This window comes from Silurus meridionalis, chromosome 10, assembly GCF_014805685.1.
Source record: "Silurus meridionalis isolate SWU-2019-XX chromosome 10, ASM1480568v1, whole genome shotgun sequence".
NCBI classification, from domain to species: Eukaryota; Metazoa; Chordata; class Actinopteri; order Siluriformes; family Siluridae; genus Silurus; species Silurus meridionalis.
This window is the reverse complement of record NC_060893.1, coordinates 16,422,218-16,441,084: the sequence shown is the minus strand read 5'-3', so window position 1 is coordinate 16,441,084 and position 18,867 is coordinate 16,422,218. Positions and strand designations below refer to the sequence as shown.

Genomic DNA, 18,867 nt, shown 5'->3' with positions numbered 1-18,867 from the left:
AGTGTGGATTAAATAGGGGAAATAAAACCAAACAAACAAATAAAAAAAAAACAACAGACCTGATTGACATACGAAAAGCCATCTCTGGTTCTATAGCAGATCCTCTGCTGTGGCCAAACACATGGATTTATGTAAATTAATATGTAAATTAGCTCAGCGAGAAAAAAGAATTTCCTTAATCTTTCATTGATTTCTTTTTATTTAATTTCCTCTCGGCTCTGATTACTGAAGAGAAGACATGACTATTTAAATGAGAAGTTTACAGATGACTGCACAGAGGAGTACGTGTCTGAAGCACCACTACGAGAACAAAGCATATTCAACTCATGGATCATCATCATCAATGGTTAAACATTAAAAAGTTGTGAAATCTGGACCTTCACAAATGTTTTTCTTTGCTAAATACTTTGACTAAATTGTCCTACAGACACCAGAAGTGAGTCATCTCACATCTTGCTTTCATGCGTTCCCTTACTGCATCCACTGATCTCTTATCTCTGGTGGATGCAGCAGAAGATTCGATGCAAATACAATGTTTGACTTGCGTGCTCGTTTCCCCTGTCCAAATCCTTTGCACTCAAAGTAACAACACGGAGAGAACGCATACAAAAGAATGAGCTCGTTCTGTAATGTGTTCTCTGTGGAGTGTGACTGACTCCGCTAGCACAAGTGAAGGGAATTCTTTTCAAAAGGGTTGTGCGTTCTGAGGAGGAAGACGTTTCTGAAGTCATGTTTAGGAAGCCAGTGACCTCTGCTCGATAACGTCATCAAGCAGAAGTCACAGAGAAGGAGCAGGCTGATTAAATCCTTCTTCTGCTGACAAGGTTTCAGTGCTGCTTCAGGGAACCAGCAAATTGGTGGTAAGAACCACTTTGAGAACTTTATCCAACATCATCTACACACAGCACAAAGATGTCACTACGGAGAACATCACGGAGCAGAACAACTAACGCTCTTTATTGCTTTCAGCCTTTTGCTCTGAACCCTGGTTCACAATAGCAAGCTGCAGAACGAGAAGCAAGTGTTCATTTTCTGTGTATGTGCTCAGGCAACGTCGGGTTTTCAGCACGACGAGCGACATTTACCTTGATATTCTCACTCAATTATATGCAAATTAGGTATGATGCAAAATAAAGCAACAAACCCAAACAACTGGCTTAAATGAATCCTATAGTGCAAGATCTGATATTTCTTTTGTTCCTTACTCACATCTTTATCTCCCATTTACTGCCTGGCATATAAAAATGGCAGAATGAGCCCAGCTTTTTTAGAAGACGGTTCTAAACACTAAAAACGCTTCCTGTTTAATTAAATCACTGCAACTTCCCGTAACAAAGTTTCTTGTTTTGTTACTCATCGTTTCAGTATTTTTTTTCTCCCACTTACACTAATAATATGTTTATAAAATGATCTTAAAATTTCATTGACCATATTTTAAAACCCCTGCTGTCAATGGCTCTGCTTTCCTGGAAACTATTATCTTAGCACTGTCACTTTGGCAGAGGAAAATAGCTATTACGGATGCCAAAATGAGAATTTCTGAGAAGAGAACCCGCACATTTTGGTCCGGTCCAATGCCGAGTCCCTGGTAGTGTTTTTGTATTTATTTCAGATTTTTTCTCCTCCCCCTCTATCTTTCACATTCACTCTCACACTCAGACAGGGACAGAAAGGCTTCAACAATTTTTGGGGACACTGACAAGAATGTGTTTACAAGCCAGACATGTAATTATGTGGCATCAGTGGAAACTGAAGGGTCTCTCACACATTCTCTCACACACATATGCTGTCGCTCTACATGGGCTGGTAATGAGGGTCTGTTTCTCTCCTTTCCTCCTTTGCTACGCAGCTATTACTCTAAATTAGACAAGGAGGAACACGGAAGAGAGGCAGGGAAAGAGTAAACACTTGTCAGACAGCCTCCTGATAGGGGTCATCATCCACACACACTCGCAAATTGGACAGAGGGCATCTCCTTATGCCCTGATTTTGGGCACTGACAGGAAAATTGCAGTATATGAGATTGCTCTCAAACACACACACACACACACACACACACACACACACACACACACACACACACACACACACACACAGGGATAATTGTGGAGTGTGTGAGAGTGAGAGTCTTGCTGGGAGGGATTAGGAGAAAGCCTGTCAAAGAGGAGGAAGAGGAAATCTCCTGTCTGCTTCCATCTCCTCTCACAAATTACACATCTGCCAGCTGACACACTGAGTGTGTGTATCACTGAGAAATGTGAATGTGCCGAGAAAGTTTGATATGAAACCCGGAATGATAGAAAAGTGTGTCTGTGACCTTGGAAATAAGAGAGAGAGAAGCTGGGTCTGTATATACATGCACAAGTGTTGGTGTTTACCTTTTTCTCCAGCTCCATGGCCTTGGCCTCACTGATCTCTACTTTTGTCTTATCCACCATGTTATCTAGAAAAAAAGAGAGAGAGAGAGAGAGGGAGAGAGAGGGAGAGAGAGAGAGAGAGAAAGAAAAGAATGAGAGAGTGAGTGAGGTTTGTGTGTGTGTGTGTGTGTGTGTGTGTGTGTGTGTGTGTGTCACATTTATCTGGCTGTGAGGATAAAGTGCCCTTCACTGTGATGAGTCTGTGTCTCCTCTGATTCGTGCTCTGATTACTGAGCAACCTAATTAAAACCCCATCCTTGGTTCTCTTTCACTCACACTCACACACACACACACCTCTTTCACAGTAAAACTAAACCTCAATCTAAATTCCACCTCAACCATGTATAAAGAATCAACCTAAGAAATCATAAAGTAATCCTAAAGGAATTTTCCAGAATAAACTCGATGTAGTAACCTTTGCAGCACATGTGTGAGATTCACCCCAGACAAGAACTAACGCATTTCCCTGAACTGAAGAAAAAATAAAATAAAATAAAAATCTGTTCACTCAAAAGTTACTTATAATGAAAAAGTCTTAATCTGTACTATTCTTTCTTTCAGAGATGGAGGTGTGCGGCATTCTAGCTGATAAACACCAGAGCGCTCTCAGGAAAGGTAACTGCTGAAATGACTTTTTAATGGACTGTTCCAGTGATGAGAAAAACTACACTGCAGTACAACTGTGGGAAGACATTCAGTCATGTCTGTCTTATCAGAAGATATTGATTGCGGAGGTAAATTTATATTACCCTAAGCCTTATTTAGATGGGATTAGTTTTACACAAATCTGTGGGCAACGCATTCATTCAATGAGTGCAAAATGTATTGCATTCAGCACCTGTATATGGAAAGATTTAGCAGTGTATTTCCTTGTATGAAATTCCCAAAAAAAAAAATAAATAAAAAAAGAAGTTATATATTCTCTCAGGATTTACGTATAGGTAACAATTTCATTGGTTTATGCGGCAGAACATTACCATGAGAGACTCTCGCACAGGAAGTGTTCGTCCCTCCGCCTCCCAACAATACGCCCATCAATGCGATTCATCTGTATTAAAAGTGAGCTGTATGCAGTGCACATGGTATTTTTTTGTGTGATGAGTATCTACACTGCGATTAATCCAGAGGTCATGTCACTTAATCGAATTAATCAGAATTCAGACATCCTCCAGCAAGTGTCTGGAAATCTAATCCAGTCTGAATAGAATTACAGCTAAACGGTGGAGCGTTAAACTTCTATTATTAGTGACTTGTGGGTGTTTTCCATATCCATTACATGCAGAAGTTCTTGTTTGTGGTAATCACACATGCGCAGTATTGAAACGTCTTTGTGTTACAAGTCCTGCATCCAAACTTCTACTTCTTGCCCTTAGAGATCATAGTGATCAAGTGTTCCAAATGACTTGTAAGATAAAAAAAAAAAAATAGACCAAAAAAATAAAAATGTAAACCTGAAACACCCTGAAGTAGTGATAGAGCTTTGGCTTGACCTGTAAGAGGTGGTTTTCTGAACAATTCCACAATTCAACAATCAACATTGAAAGTTAAAGGCCAGCAAGAATAGCTTATGAGCAAATATGATAATTCAGGAGCACAGGGTGGCAATGAGAGCCTGAGGCAGACACAATGTGTGGGAGATGCCCATTTGGCATTACATACACTCTCTTTCACATTCACACACACAGACAAGAGACAAAGGAAGTACAAATCTGAGTAAAGGACTGAAAAACAGAAGGAAACAAAAAGAAAATGTGCAAAAAAGTAACAAAGACTAGCACAAATCTCTCCAAAATCTATCTTGGGAAATGAAGACAGAAACTGAAGATAAAGTAGGGCAAAAGAACCATATGGACACAGGGACCGTTCCTCCTTTTATAACTTTTTAGAGTGCTACAAAATAGGACAAGAGGCTAATAAGAGAAAAAGAAATAGTCACAAAAAGAAAAAATGAAGCCTAGCAGTGTTTAGAGTTCAAAGGAAATCTTTAAATAATGCAGGCAGGGCAAAATTAGGCTGTTCTCCTTCGGCTATAAGAGGACAGGAAAAAAAGGAGCAGCACATTTATGAAAGAGTTTAAAATATCACCCGCAGCATACAACCATGGAGAAGAGCAGGAGCACGAGGGCGTGCGCACGCACACACACACACACACACACACACACACACACACAGAGAGACCACAGATAATGGCACACCTAGTTCTTCTTTTATAGAGCACTCTCAGACTGACAGGTTTCTATATTAACTGCTGAAACTAAAAAAGCTCAGCTAATGCAGCAGACAACAGCACTAACGCTGGGAAACACAATGGTATGAGGAAAGAGTATTATACATTTCAGTTATCTGGACATTAAAAACTGCCGTTATGGCAAACTGTTCCAAAATGTTACAAATAAGTAACTAATGGTCCCTAAATATTTGTCAATGTTTGTGGAAGAGAACGTTTTTAATGAATGCATTTAATCCTGAAATCTTATGGTATTACGGATGAATAAACCTGAATACACCGAAATCTTTACCAATACTGAAATTATGTGTAAATAAATGCAATCTGGAATACTCATAGCTTATATTTTGTCTGTTCTGGAATTAAGTGAGTTAAGTTCCTAAACATGGCACACACTAAAGCCTGATTTATGCTTCATCACAACTGCTTCTGCGAGTTGCCAGAAACTAGAGTCGGGAAGCCCTTAGCGTTTATCTGAACTGGATCAGAAAAGGATCAGAATAAATGATCTTGTCTGTCCATCAATGAATTGGGGGGGGGGAATCAATTCCACAATTTTGTGTTTTGCATTCCCCCGATCATACCAAAACTGAACCGAACCGAGGTACGAATCGAATTTTGTGTACCGTTCCATCCCTACAGTTTACACATCAAATTAAAATATATACATCATGTTAATAAAATAAAGCAAGGGATGAATCGGGTACAAGTCTTGGCTTTTTTCAAGCTGTGACGCTTCTACTCTATGGCAAATGCAGTCATACTCATGCTGTGATAAATGCATTCGATGAGATGTGGGTATGCACATCTGCCTCCCATTCATTCTCACGTCTCTATCGGCTAATCAGTGAGGAGGTGGATTCAGGAGTGCCTGCTGTTCAGATAGAAACATAAATCAGGCTTATTTCAGAAGCAGATACATCATGGAGAACTAGGCAGGGGCTGTTAGACTACTTCTAGCCAGGAGTTAAAGAAAAATAAGATACCGGGCTAATAATCAGAAGGTTTTTTGAGTTCCTCGTTCTGCCATTACATTTCCACAGCTTTCCAACCCTCATCCTCTCAGAATGAAGTGTGTGCATGCGTAGCTTTAAAGCGCTTTGGATAAATGAATGAATGAATACAACTATAAGTATACAGGATAAATGGGGATGGTTGCGTTAGGAAGGGCATCCAGCGTAAAAACGTGCCAAATCGAACATGCGGATCATGAATACGGATGATCCGCTGTGGCGACCCCTAATGGGAGAAGCCGAAAGAAAGAAAGATTTTGTAAGCACTGTAAAAACTGGTCACTCTGTGTCCTCTAACCTTGAATGCTCTGTGCTGCCTCCATGTGGAGAGAGCCTACATATACACAGTCATTAACTGTAGATGGGAGTTTGTGTTTTACCGATGAGTGATTCGATGTCCAACTGCAGGTTTCTGCATTTGAAATCTGGGTCGCAGCCGTTCCTGTGGAGCACGATCTGTGCTATACACTCGTCAATCAACTTGTAGTACTGTGGCCTGTGACAAGACAAAGAGAGAGAGAGAGAGAGAGAGAGAGAGGCAATAGATTTAAATTGGTCTTAGAGCAACCTTGAGAGACATGGATCGCATCCCTGAGACAATGTGCAGAGGCCATTATTAAAGACGGACAGTAATGAGTGAATTAATCAATACGGAAATAAAAAGCATTCTGGCTTTGACCTTGAGCGTACTAAGAGGCTTTGAAGCACATATAAACCAAGGCTGAAGTTTATATATGGGCACAATGAGCATACAGAGCACAGCAGTGTAGTGTCTAGACGTTCATTTTGTACGCCGAGAAAAAGAGTTCAAGTCTTTTTCCACCTCTTCAACCTTTCCACAGTCTATAGGACTACATGTGCGTGTGTATGTGTCCTGATGGTCAGATATTTGATGGGCTTGCAGACACACTCCATTTGTGAAGAGTCTGGCATTGTGACCTGGTGTGAAAGTAATTCAATACTTTCATTTTACGCCAAGCGGTTTCTCTCTCTCGACTTTATTTGGTATCAGTCTTTCTACTTGTTTTTTTTCCTCCCTCCATTTCATCCCCCCCACCACCAGCTCGAATATTTCTTCGATGGAGCGAGAGAGACATCTAGTGACGGTTTTTTGCTACGGATTTTTCCATTGTCTAGGAAAAACATCCAATATCTTGTACTGCAAATTGGAAAGAAAAGGAAAAAAAAAATCATTTCCTCTCTTCCACTGACCTTTTTCTCTTTCAACTTCCAAGACCCCAATTTTTTCTTTCATTACAACCCTTCTGTTACAGCCGTACATTCCTGCCAATCTATGTCCTTTTCATTTCTATTATCGATCCTTCAAAATTGTGCTCCGTTACAGCATTGTGCAAAACACAAACCTGGTGAGAGAGAAAGAAAATGTAGTAGGTGGAAAGAATGATAGAACGGGATGGACGCAGCGAGAGAAAGGGAAAAAAACGGAAATGCAGGCATCAACAATGTCAAAGGTGACGCTAGTCAAACAACGCGCGTGCGCTCACATTTTGAAAGTGTGAAGTGTTGTCTATGCTGTTTAACTCTTTCATCACTCATTTGCCACGAGCAAACACACACACACACACACACACACACACACACACACACACACACACACACACACACTCAACCCCCACTGGACAGACAGAGACACTTCAATTTCCTGCCTGTCAGATCACATCAAGCTGACGAGAAAAAAGCAACAAGTCTGACAACCTAAAACCATTTACCCTCTCCCTCTATCTCTCACGCTCTCTCTCATCAAATCTTCTCTCCTCCTCTAACATCATCATCGGTTTAGATTTCTGTCTCTTTGCGCCTGTCCGTTTCAAAGCAATCTTTAGTGAAAAACGTGTGAGAGACTGGGATTGCAGCCACAGAAGACCTCTATAAAGCATATTTCTGCTTTAGCTTGTAATGCAGTCAAATAAGAAGTTAGGTGCAATTCATCTGCTAACACTTTGTGTATGTGTGTGTGTGTTATCCAAAAATGCCACTCTCAATCAAGTATGCGTGTACGGTCGCCGATAGCAACTGTATAAGCCTGCCACCACACATCAATTAAAAGCTTCGTCTCTTTCATTTCCTCTCCCTCCATCGGTATATCGATTCTATTTTTTTCTTTTTGCTTATCTCACGTCGCCTCACTCAGATATGCTGTAAGTCTCGCAATCATACAATCAGCGGCGAGGAGACCATTCTGCTCCTACACCAATTCAATGCTGCGCTTTGTGGACGGGAAGATCTATATAATTAAATCCTACATCTTTTCTTTTACATGTCTCCAACTTCTTTTAGCCCGCAGTTTACTTTGCACTTCGCATTCCTTCGTGAGGGAAAAGTGCACAGTGAACGCAAATTCATTCTCTGTAAGGCTGCTCTTTCTGTTTCAGCAAGCGTAGGATATAAAAGTGCAAAAGATCACAAGATTGCAAGTGTGATGAGTCTGAATCAAACTGACCAAATAAAGTAGATCAGTCATCAACATAAATTACAGCAGCCTTCTGATAGGTAAATAAATTAAGCCTGGTGTAGACTTCTGCCTGCCAGAATGAAAAAAATTATTAAAAAGGAAGTTATAGCAGGATCGAGTTTCCTCAATCTGCCCATTAAGAACCATTATGATGTAAGAACAGTTCATCACTGAAGCAGGCATTAGAAGCACAGCCAGTGTGTAAGACTTTCTGACAGAACATATCAGAGCACACCTTTACATTTAAGGCATTTGGCAGACTATTTAAAAAAAAAAAAAAGCAGCTACGGCACTAGGGGCCTTGCTCAGGGGCCCAGGAGTGATAGCTTTATGTGGCTGGGATTTGAACTTATGACCCTTGGATGCCTTCACCACTGAGCTACCGCCACACTGAAGATAGATATGCTGCTCGTCAGACATGTTGCACTCCATCCTGTACAAACCATGGAGCTCACATGCACACACACCTGCACAAGGTCACGGTCACACTGGAACAGGTTTCTAGGCTCAAGTGAACATTGCAATCTATCCAAGTGTGTGCCTCTGCCACATACTGAATTTTATAGTTGGGCGTCCACATAGTTTTGACCATAAGGCCTGATTCTAAGCATATATCTGTGATGCAGGGTAACCAGAGGAGGATTATGGGTAAGCATTGTATATAGATTACGCTAACCCACTTCCATCCAGAGAAATAACTACACGTTGAGAATTGGGCAAAAAGCAAAAAAAAAAACAAACAAACAGTCATATGAATCTGCAATAATAGTCATTTAAAATCTTATTTGTTTACTTTGATTTCCTGGGATGGTCACAAAGGCATTAGACAGTAATGCAATTTCTAAAAGGATTAGATAGAAATTGACTGTTTATAATTGATCGCACAGCATTTCTTTATTTTACCCCTAAGACTTTTTAAAGCAAAATCATGCCCACGTAGCATTTTTTTAACCATTCCTACAGTGTTAGTGCTACTTTTTTGTTTGGGCTTTTTTTCCATTAAAGACTCAATACATATTCAATATGTGAAACTGGTAGTTTATAATGTTTTGATAAAGTCGCAGATGCACAAGCAAAAATCAACCCTTATGCCTCCCTTTTATCAGACTCCTGGAGAATATGTGAACCACAGAAAGAAGCAGTGCAATTACTTGGCTGGGTTACTGCACGTCAGAAAATCTCACACAGGGAAAAATGAATGGGACTTGTTTTGTTAGTTATATACATTTCCCTTCAGCGAGGTGGCAAAGTTAATATATTTGTCATGTACTTTGAACAGGTAAAAGTACAGCTAAACATCCTTGTTTTACTTTCCCCTGGTTGTTCAGCTTGTTTATGTTGGATAGACAAACTGTTTATGTTCATTAATTAAATCTCCCTCTTCGCTGGTAAAATAAGGATAAAGTGGGATATTGGTCATGTTGAATATACACTTTTATAACATTAGAACTTTATCCTTCATTCTGTCTACATTCCCCAGTCTCTGCAGCTCATCCTCGCCCCACTCACACAGCTCTCAAGGTCACAGAAAGGTCATCGAAAGGTAAAAGGCTAGAGGCCGTACCTAATCAAGTAGTCATTGCGCACTAGCAGCAGGTGCTGCATGAGGGACAGGAAGTAGCCTTCAGCTTTCGAATCCTTCACAGTATTCAGCAACACCTGGAACACTTCTGATACATCAGTAAACAACACGCTGTTAAGGAAGATGACAATACAAGATAAAAACAAGAAAGGTGTACTGACAGTGAAGAGAAACATCACTTGCAATATAAATAACTTTCCCCTCTGTTCTAAAGGTACTGTGAATGTAATGTACTAGCAATGTTCCCAAGAGGACCAATTACATTAACATTAATGTATAGTGTGAGAAAAGTACAGGCAGATTAGATCACAGCTAGTCTTTTATGCACCACCTGTTGGCTAAACTTCAAAACAATACATTTTTAAAGAATTTTTTTTTATAGTGTATAAGTGTATCATTAAAAAAAAAAGTTAATTTGCAAAGTAAAATTGTTGTATCAAAAATAATTGGCAAATGTAACAAAAAAAAATTAAGATTTATTTTTACATTGTTTTGGGAACCTTTGAGACACCTGGTGGTCAGTTCAAGAACTACATAAAAACAACTACTTTACACTGCACATAAAACAAGATTAAAAGACTAGATTTTATGCCGTCATTGTAAAATGTAATTCAAGCCCATTTTGTTAGCACTAAAAATACAGTATAGTGTCACATCTATATCCATCTTCTTTCTTTTTGTCTGTGTGTTACAGCTAATAACAGTTGTTGACGGTGCCAATCTTCAATGCTAAATTCTATACAACTAAAAACTCTGTTACTGGTCCAGTTATCCAGTATTCTGTATTGCATGGTAAAAAAAAAATCTGAATTGATCTGTTATGACCTTTGACTTATATATTTAATGCCCTTAAACCGGAAGGATATTCCATCTCAATGCGCACATCTTCAAGGCGGGAACGCAGGTCGTCCGAGTCCTCCTCAGCCTGCTCCTCAAAGACCTGCAGCTGCACACGAAGCTCTTCATTCTCGATGTTCTTCACTTCCTGCTCATAACACGCACACATTGTAGACATACGTTATGTTACATTTACGATTACTTATTATATTTTGTTTTCAGAGATGAGCTAGGATTAAATCTAATACAGACCAGTGAGATACTGTATATGATAAATAATATCAAACATATCTAAAGATCGCTTTTAAAATTTGTCTGTTAACGCATGATGATAAACCATGACCTGTACAGTGAGGGTTCAGATATAGAAGTGATGCTTTACACCTGCTTGTGACTTAAGAATCATAGAGCTTTATGTTACACTCAGCACAATGAAGTGTGTGTTTGGTCTCATTAACTACAGTAGCATTTGTGAATGTAACTCACAGCGAGCAGCTCCCTCAGGCCCAGTCTCATCAACTCCGAGCGTATGTGAATTCTAAAGTCGAGCTCCTCTCCTCTGCTGATCAGAGCATTGATGAGCTGCATACAGCCAACCTGACACACACACACACACAGGTGTACAGATAACTCACAATCTAAGCAGCTTTCAGTGACTTTTAGTGTTCCAACAGAAAGAAAAGAAAAAAAAAAAGAAAAGAACAAAAGAAAACAAATGTGGGCTGCGTTCATAAAAGACTTAATTACATATATATTGTAGATCCTTGCTAATTAAAGCACATCTGTGTGTTACCTTGAGAGCTATATTGGGCTTGTGCATGCCAGACAGCAGGGGCTGGAATCTCTCAATCTCCCTCTCCTCAGCCAGTGCAGTTATAAACTCCAGCACACGCTCATGACTGCAATACAAGTCACAGACTCATCCTTTACAATTCACAACTAATCCACCATTGTAGAGACTTTTACACATTTCTTTATATTTATACAGCGTTTTTCATCAAATAAAACATTTTATACACTACTGAAACTAGTGTCCTTTTCATTTTTATATACTGACTATCAGCATTTTGAGAACATATGCAAATCTATTTTTTTTAAACAATGTATGTATAAACGTTGTAATGTATAATAAACTAACACTCAATGTTTTACCAGTTTATAGTATTGTTACAGTAATTTATTATGGTACTGCTCTACTTCCATAACAAAGAATAACATTGCTGCCAGGAGTATATCTAGAAGCTTCAATCTTTATTACTTCAGTTAAATAAACTAAAGCAATATAAAATCTTTATTACAGTGTTCCCTGTTTTCCAAAACCACCACACAGAGACACAGTCCTACAGACACTTACAGATTTTCAGGGTGATCGAGAATGCAGATGGCTGACAGAAGTTTGACAGCGTCCACCATCATATGAGGGACTCTGGGGTTTATGGCTCGCACCAGGAGAGGAATTCCATCAGCTGACATCAACATGGCTTTCAAACCGTACTGAAGAATAACAGGAAATTTATATGTAATACAAGTGCCCTCATCCAGCTCAGAAACAAGTCTCAGATTACAAAAAAATATCACATTTATTGCATTTTAATTAAAACTTCATGCAATAACTTGTAGATGTACTTAGGCAGATAAAGAGCTCAATGTTTAAAAACCTATATTTTTTAATTCAGGTGTTTAAATCAAACCTATTGCAGCAAGTGTATTATTTTTAACACTTGGCTTAGCTTTTTTTTAGGGGGGCGGGGGGGCTCCATAAAGCTTAGTCAATTCAAGAGTGTTACTGTGATATGATGCCATCTTTGTCAGTCGGTTCATGAAATTTCAGTCCTGCAAGATATTCCACGGTTAAGTGCTAATTTTGAAAAATAGACTCAACCACGAATTTGAAGATCATATGAAGAGCATGGTGTCTACAAGTCGCTATGTCACTCCAAGGATGCCATAGCTGAAGGGTGCCAAAGTTCCAATAATATCAACACTAAACCTGTGCAGCAGAAGCTTCATGGAAGTTTCCCAATACTTTTATATTACCGTTTAGTGTAAATTAATACAAATCAAATGTGTTTGACAAGACAAGAAAAACTAAATATATCAAATATCTTGTTTATTTAATTGTACATAATTTGGGCATCACTAATTAAACTAAATACATTGTGACACATTGGCACACAGGACTGAAATATAGATTAAGGACGAGCTGAATGGAGCAGGTAAGGGCCATATATGAGGCAGAAAGCAGTTCAAGATCGATGCTACATCTTTGTGCAACACCACTGTCTGTTTCGAATAGGATTTTTAGATCTACAGAGATTAGCTGGTTAAAAAGCAATATGAAAGATTTTATTTTATGAAACTTACCAGTCAAGTGATTGCACTGGTTTCAGATTGGAGTTTAAAGACATATTACCATAAATTCAGCCTTACACATAAATCCCTATAGCAAGTGCCTAAGCTGTGAGCTGAAGAGTTGCAGTGCATCAGTTATAGAGTCTGTAATCCACCTGCCAAGCAGAGTGTATCCTCTCACCTTGTTGTTCATGAAGGCTTTGAGGCAGCGGATGATCTCATGTTGGCACTTTACTCCAACACCAGAGTTACTGAGAGAGAGAGAGAGAGAGAGAGAGAGAGAGAGATCAATGACTATAAGCAACAGCATTGCAGAAGTGACTGACAGATAAAGTGCAGAAAATAAAACACAGCAGGACTCTTATTTTACTTCTAAAACATGTACAGTACAGCAGCTATAATTGTATTAGATACAAACAAATCCCACATTGTCAAAAAGTGCTTTATGCTTTGCTTATATCCAACTCTAATGCCATAGTCCCATGCTTATTACCAGCCACTGTGCAATTCACACAGAGCTGATGTTTTAATGCATAATCTGTTTCAGTTACCCGAAATCAATATAAAAAAAACTAAACAAATGAAATTAAAAATTAAATAATAATGATATATCAAGGAATCAAAGGTGAAAACTATCGCACTGGGGTTTTGTCTGTGGTCTCAATAAGTTTCATAAATTTTAGATCTCATTCATATGAACCTGCTGCACATAATTACACTAATAGAAGTGTGCATGTATGTGATTGTCTTACGGGTACTCTTCTTTCTCATCCTGGAGTTTCTTGAGGAAGTTGAGGAGCAAAATCAACCCCTCCTCTCCAAATGTCTGCACCCAGCTGTGATCACACAGAAACACAAGTTAACATTATACTTCTTAATACGTATAATATGGTTTATACATAAGAATATGCACAGGTTTTAGTGTACACAAGTGTTTTGTGTGTGTGTGTGTGTGTGTGTGTGTGTGTGTGTGTGTGTGTGTGTGTGTGTTACCTGACTGGGTTGTTATTAAGGGAGATACGTAGAGACTCAAGGCAGCTCAGAAGCTGTGTGTCTCTGGGTTCAGTTTTCAACTCTTGAATGTACATCACAGCAGACTTGGAGCTCTCCTTCTGGCTCCGGCTCTGCGCGCACACACACACGCACACACAATTAATATAAATAAATATCTTAGAATTACAAAGTGAACCTCATTGCTCATACACATCCAATATCCATATTAACATGACATAATCTATGTCCCTTGATTTGCTTTCGAGTCAGAAATAATCAAATGAAAATCAGATAATGTGCAATCAATATGCAAAATGCACTTCTGTTATTAGAGAAACAGAGAGAAGTAAAGATTTAAAATAGATTTCAAGTCAAACAGCAATTAATCTGCTGGACTGTTTAATTAACACAAAATGTTGTTCATATTTGAAATATTTACTAGTCTAAAATCTAAGTGGCTTCTTTAAATCTGAATTCTATGCAGTATTTTATCCACTTCAATATCTGTAGCAGATAAAATCCAATAAAAATTATTCATCTTGGAAAGTCACCAATGACGTCTTTCAACTTTACTTGTAAGGGCACTGGTACACCACAAGGGGTCTCCAGAGTGCAGGCTAGGATTGATTGACCTAGAGGTTGTCCTCAGTAACAGGCCTTTTTTTTTTTTTTGGTGTGTGTGTGTGTGTGTGTGTGTGTGTGTGTGTGTGTGTGCTGCTTACAGTTGTAGATGTGTGTAGATACTGAGAGACCATCTCTCTCTTTATGGTGATGTCCTTCTGTCTCAGTGGCACCTGCTTCTCCTCATTCAGATTCATGTCCACCTAGAGAGAGAGAGAGAGAGAGAGAGAGAGAGAGAGAGAGAGAGAAAGAGAAAGAGAAAGAGAGAGAGCTAGCACCGCTGAAGGACTTTGTGATTAAAAAGGTCAATTGTGTGACAGTTTTGCATATAATCTGGTCAATTATTCCGATACACTAGAAAACTGTTAATTAAACTGTTTTATTCACACATAAGAATCATATTAATGAATTAAAAATGAAAAACAATTATATGGAAGTATTTAAAATCTTATAAAATGTTAATAAGATGGCTTGCTAAAAGTAACTGTAGAGTGGTTTATGTGGCATGCATGGGTGGTGTAGTCTTATTGCTAGTGTGCACACTGTCTGAAGATTTATAAATGTTGTAGCTTGTTAATATTCTAATCCACAAGCCTGTTTAAAATCAAATGCTGTTTAAAGCTTCTCTCACACACATTCAGCTAAATCCACATCTCACCAGCATCTGCTCAAAGAGCTCCAGGACATAGTCATCACTGTGGTCTTGCAGCATGGCACCCTGGGATGGGATCTCGTACAGCGCAGCAGTGGAGTGTCTCTGACTCGCAGTGCTCAGCTTCTCCTTCTCCTTCTTTATCCGCATGCTGGTAAACCTCTCCAGCTGCCACACAGTTAAAAGCCGAAGGTCAGAGTGAGGACACTTAACAGTACTCTGCAGAAGTCACTGGGTATGGAACCCGGCAGCTGCAATCACTGCATTCGCCAACACATCTCCAAACACACAGCTGTGCTCCAGTCTTACTTCAGCACCCACTTCCAGTGTGCATTAGGGTCAACCATTTTCCACATACAACAATAAGTACAATTAATATCATGTATTCAGATATTTACTATAGATAGTGAATATTCTAATATACTGCCATGCTCAGTTTTTTCTGGTCTTCTCATTGTGTCTAACACTGACCTCTGAAGCTACAAAGCTAATGTAGCATGTATTAGAAGAGAAACATGCAGCCTCACTAAACACTAAAGTCATCACACACAAACATTTTCAGAGTATAACATTTTATTTATATATAGAAATGTTATTATCAAAAACATGACTAATGTTCAGTTTTGCCAACACTGGCCAGATCCTCTACCTGAATCTGATTGTGTGTGGAATGACAATTAGAAAGTCATTTTGATTTTTTAGGCTCTGTTACTTTTTTTCCAAGCAGGTCTTCCCACAAGAACAGTTTAATTCAGCTTTACAATGAAATGTTTACTAAATGAATTACAGAATTATCATCACCTTTGCTCTCAGTAAAGAGCTACTGGTGTGTCCAGAATTGTTGGAGACTCAGCAGTAAGCACACGCTACGGAGCCTTTAAGAATTCAGTCACGCCTATCAGCATACAACTGATACGACTCTTAACTAAACATCAGTTACATTTATTAGATTTTATTGGTAATACAAAATGATTCAAGTCTGAACAGGTGAGCTCTTAGCTAGAAATGAAAAAATCTACAAGACTTGGCTTGAGAAAGTTTTGATTTGTTTAGTGTAATGCAGTCCCAACAGCTATACTCAACATTAATCTTACACATGATATTGATATTGCACATTTATATTGTTACCATGACTGCTCAACTCTTTGAATATGCCGTTGTTGTATTTACCAGAAGCATGAAGTAAACATTAAGACTGCTGAGCAACCTAAAGCAGTGTAAAAGTGTGTAATTTAGTTAATGTACCGCTAAAGTGAGGGGTACAAGATTCCTCCGCTTGTTAACTACATTAACCTTGTAACATCACAGACATCAAACACATATGAAATATAACAGAGCAACCAGTAGGTGGCACTACAGTTCAACAAAACTCACCACACTGAATCTGATCCTAATCTGTATTACTAAAAGAATTTCATTTCACATGGGGACCTAAAAACTTGAATTAAAACATTACAGACTAAACACACAATTTGACCACTACATGAAAGCACACAGACACACACACACACACACACACACACACACACACACACACACACACACACACACAGGACATCAAAGGCTGTGCTCCGAGACACAACTCTGCTGCACAGAGGTGTAGATTAGTGTAGAGGTGCATTCTGAAAGATAATACTGAATGAAATCTTTTCCGGTTGCTTCTTACCGTGCAAATAAAAAAGACTCAGCATTTAATTTATAAAGGAATACTCCAGTGTTTTTCATTCTAATCTCTATCTATTGCTTTATAATGTCTGTGTAATTCTGAATAATCTCACCTTTTGGAAATGATTTAGGTTTTCATAAAAGCTACTTTAAAGATTTAAATGTTTGGCGATATGGTCAAGGCAGGCACTATTCAACAATATATTTGGAACTATCCACAAAACTCATTTGGTGGTTCTTCTTCTTCGGCTGCTCCCATTAGGGGTTGCCGCAGCGGATCATCCGTCTCCATACCACCCTGTCCTCTACATCTGCCTCTTTCACACCAACTACCTGCATGTCTTCCCTCCCCACATTCATGAACCTCCTCTTTGACCTTCCTCTTTTCCTCCTACCTGGTGGCTCCATCCTCAGCATTCTTCTATCAATATAACTCATGTCCCTCCTCTGTACATGTCCAAACCATCTCAATCTCGCCTCCCTCACCTTGTCACCAAAACGTCCTACATGCGCTGTCCCTCTAATAAACTAATTTCTAATCTTGTCCATCCTCATCACTCCCAAAGAAAACCTCTAGTGGGGAGATTTTAAGAAGAAGAAAAAAAAATGAAGCGCATGTTTTGCATCATGTGGCATCATTAAGCACGTGGCTCCACTACAATGAACCGATAAACCACCGGCGGGAATTACAGGCCATCTGTGCTGGTGATGAAATCTTTATGTCCTTCTTCATGAACATGCACAGCTTTAACTCTAACAGCTGTTCTCTTTAATAACTTCTGTTTTAAAATCTAAGCAAATTCCCCTTTTAATAAATCAACTGTAGATTTCATTTTCTATAAGACATGAATAAAAATGCCCAAAGCTTTGACCGTCACACCTGTATGAGCATTCTCAACATCCTATTATAGATTTTGTCCTCTTCCCTAGTTATAAAATAAACTTCAGCGAAGGCTTTCCACTAGGTTTTGAAGCATGGCTGTGGAGATTTGCTTATTCAGCTATCACAGCATTAGTGAGCTCGGGTAGTGATGTCGGATTTTCAGTTCATTCTAACAAATGTTCTCTGAGAAACAAGCTTGTTCAGCAAAGTTGACCCTCACTTTTTTTGCAATGAGTTCATAATTGTTATCTGAAGTCTGGCTAGTGCCTGATTTAAATCTAAGGAGACAGCGAGACAGAGGTTGCGAAACCAGAGTATTCCTTTAAAACGCTGACTGGTTTGAACATGCAGAGGGGGAGGTATTGCAGCTCAGTGAGGAGATTAAAATCTGTATACAGTTTATTATTAGTAGCACACATTCCTAATCTTCCAGAATGCATCTTAAACACCGGGTGCTTCACAGGGCCTCACGACAAACATGGGCATGTTTTATCACATGAAGCAGTGCTGCTAGACACTGCGCACACACACACACACAGATGCTCATAACAATATGTTCAGGTTACGGGGTATGGACGAAAGGGCAACAGGAATGGTGATGGTGGTGATAGAGGTGATGGAAAGTGATGATATAAGTCACGTGTGCTGTTATATGAGGGAAGGAACAGGGTGAGGGGAGTTAGGCAAGCAACACAAACACACATACACACAGTGTGTATGCTTGTAAATGGGGTGGGAACACACTGAATTATACACCTACCTCGTCAGGAATGAGTCTTTTGAAGGTCTGTACAAAAAGGGAGGGGGGGAGAAAAGGAAAAGACCAATAGAAATTATTTATCCTGAAGATTACAGGTTTTACATTATCGACCGAACCACACATCAGAGAACATTAAACCACAAGAGCAGTGAGATAACAGTCAACAAAACAATTTAGCATACATGATTAGCATCTGAACATTAATAGATAAGCAGAAAGATTTAGGTACAAGTTAAAGAAATTAAATTAAATTCTGCAATAACATGTAATATTTTTAATTGGCCACAAGAGGGCAGGGCAGCACAGCAAACACATTCTGTACACAATCCTGAGAAAAGAAAAGCTGCAGAAATATATACACTGTCTGTATGTGTGTGTGTGTGTGTGTGTGT

General features: G+C 39.1%; 1 protein-coding gene across 2 annotated transcripts in view; it reads right to left on the bottom strand.

Moving 5' to 3' along the window:
* Positions 1–18,867, bottom strand: part of LOC124392726 (protein diaphanous homolog 1) — a 129,712-nt gene that overhangs the window by 76,790 nt on the left and 34,055 nt on the right. The window contains exons 2-14 of one of the 2 annotated variants that reach the window (XM_046859899.1): positions 18,476–18,502; positions 15,174–15,335; positions 14,617–14,718; positions 13,895–14,025; positions 13,654–13,737; positions 13,083–13,152; positions 11,904–12,043; positions 11,343–11,448; positions 11,036–11,146; positions 10,579–10,697; positions 9,695–9,811; positions 6,038–6,153; positions 2,379–2,443 (exon numbers count right to left, since the gene is read on the bottom strand). In XM_046859899.1, the coding sequence (XP_046715855.1) occupies positions 2,379–2,443; positions 6,038–6,153; positions 9,695–9,811; positions 10,579–10,697; positions 11,036–11,146; positions 11,343–11,448; positions 11,904–12,043; positions 13,083–13,152; positions 13,654–13,737; positions 13,895–14,025; positions 14,617–14,718; positions 15,174–15,335; positions 18,476–18,502 (1,350 nt within the window). The remainder of the gene's footprint in view (positions 1–2,378; positions 2,444–6,037; positions 6,154–9,694; positions 9,812–10,578; positions 10,698–11,035; positions 11,147–11,342; positions 11,449–11,903; positions 12,044–13,082; positions 13,153–13,653; positions 13,738–13,894; positions 14,026–14,616; positions 14,719–15,173; positions 15,336–18,475; positions 18,503–18,867) is intronic. The other variant, XM_046859900.1, reaches the window with a different exon arrangement.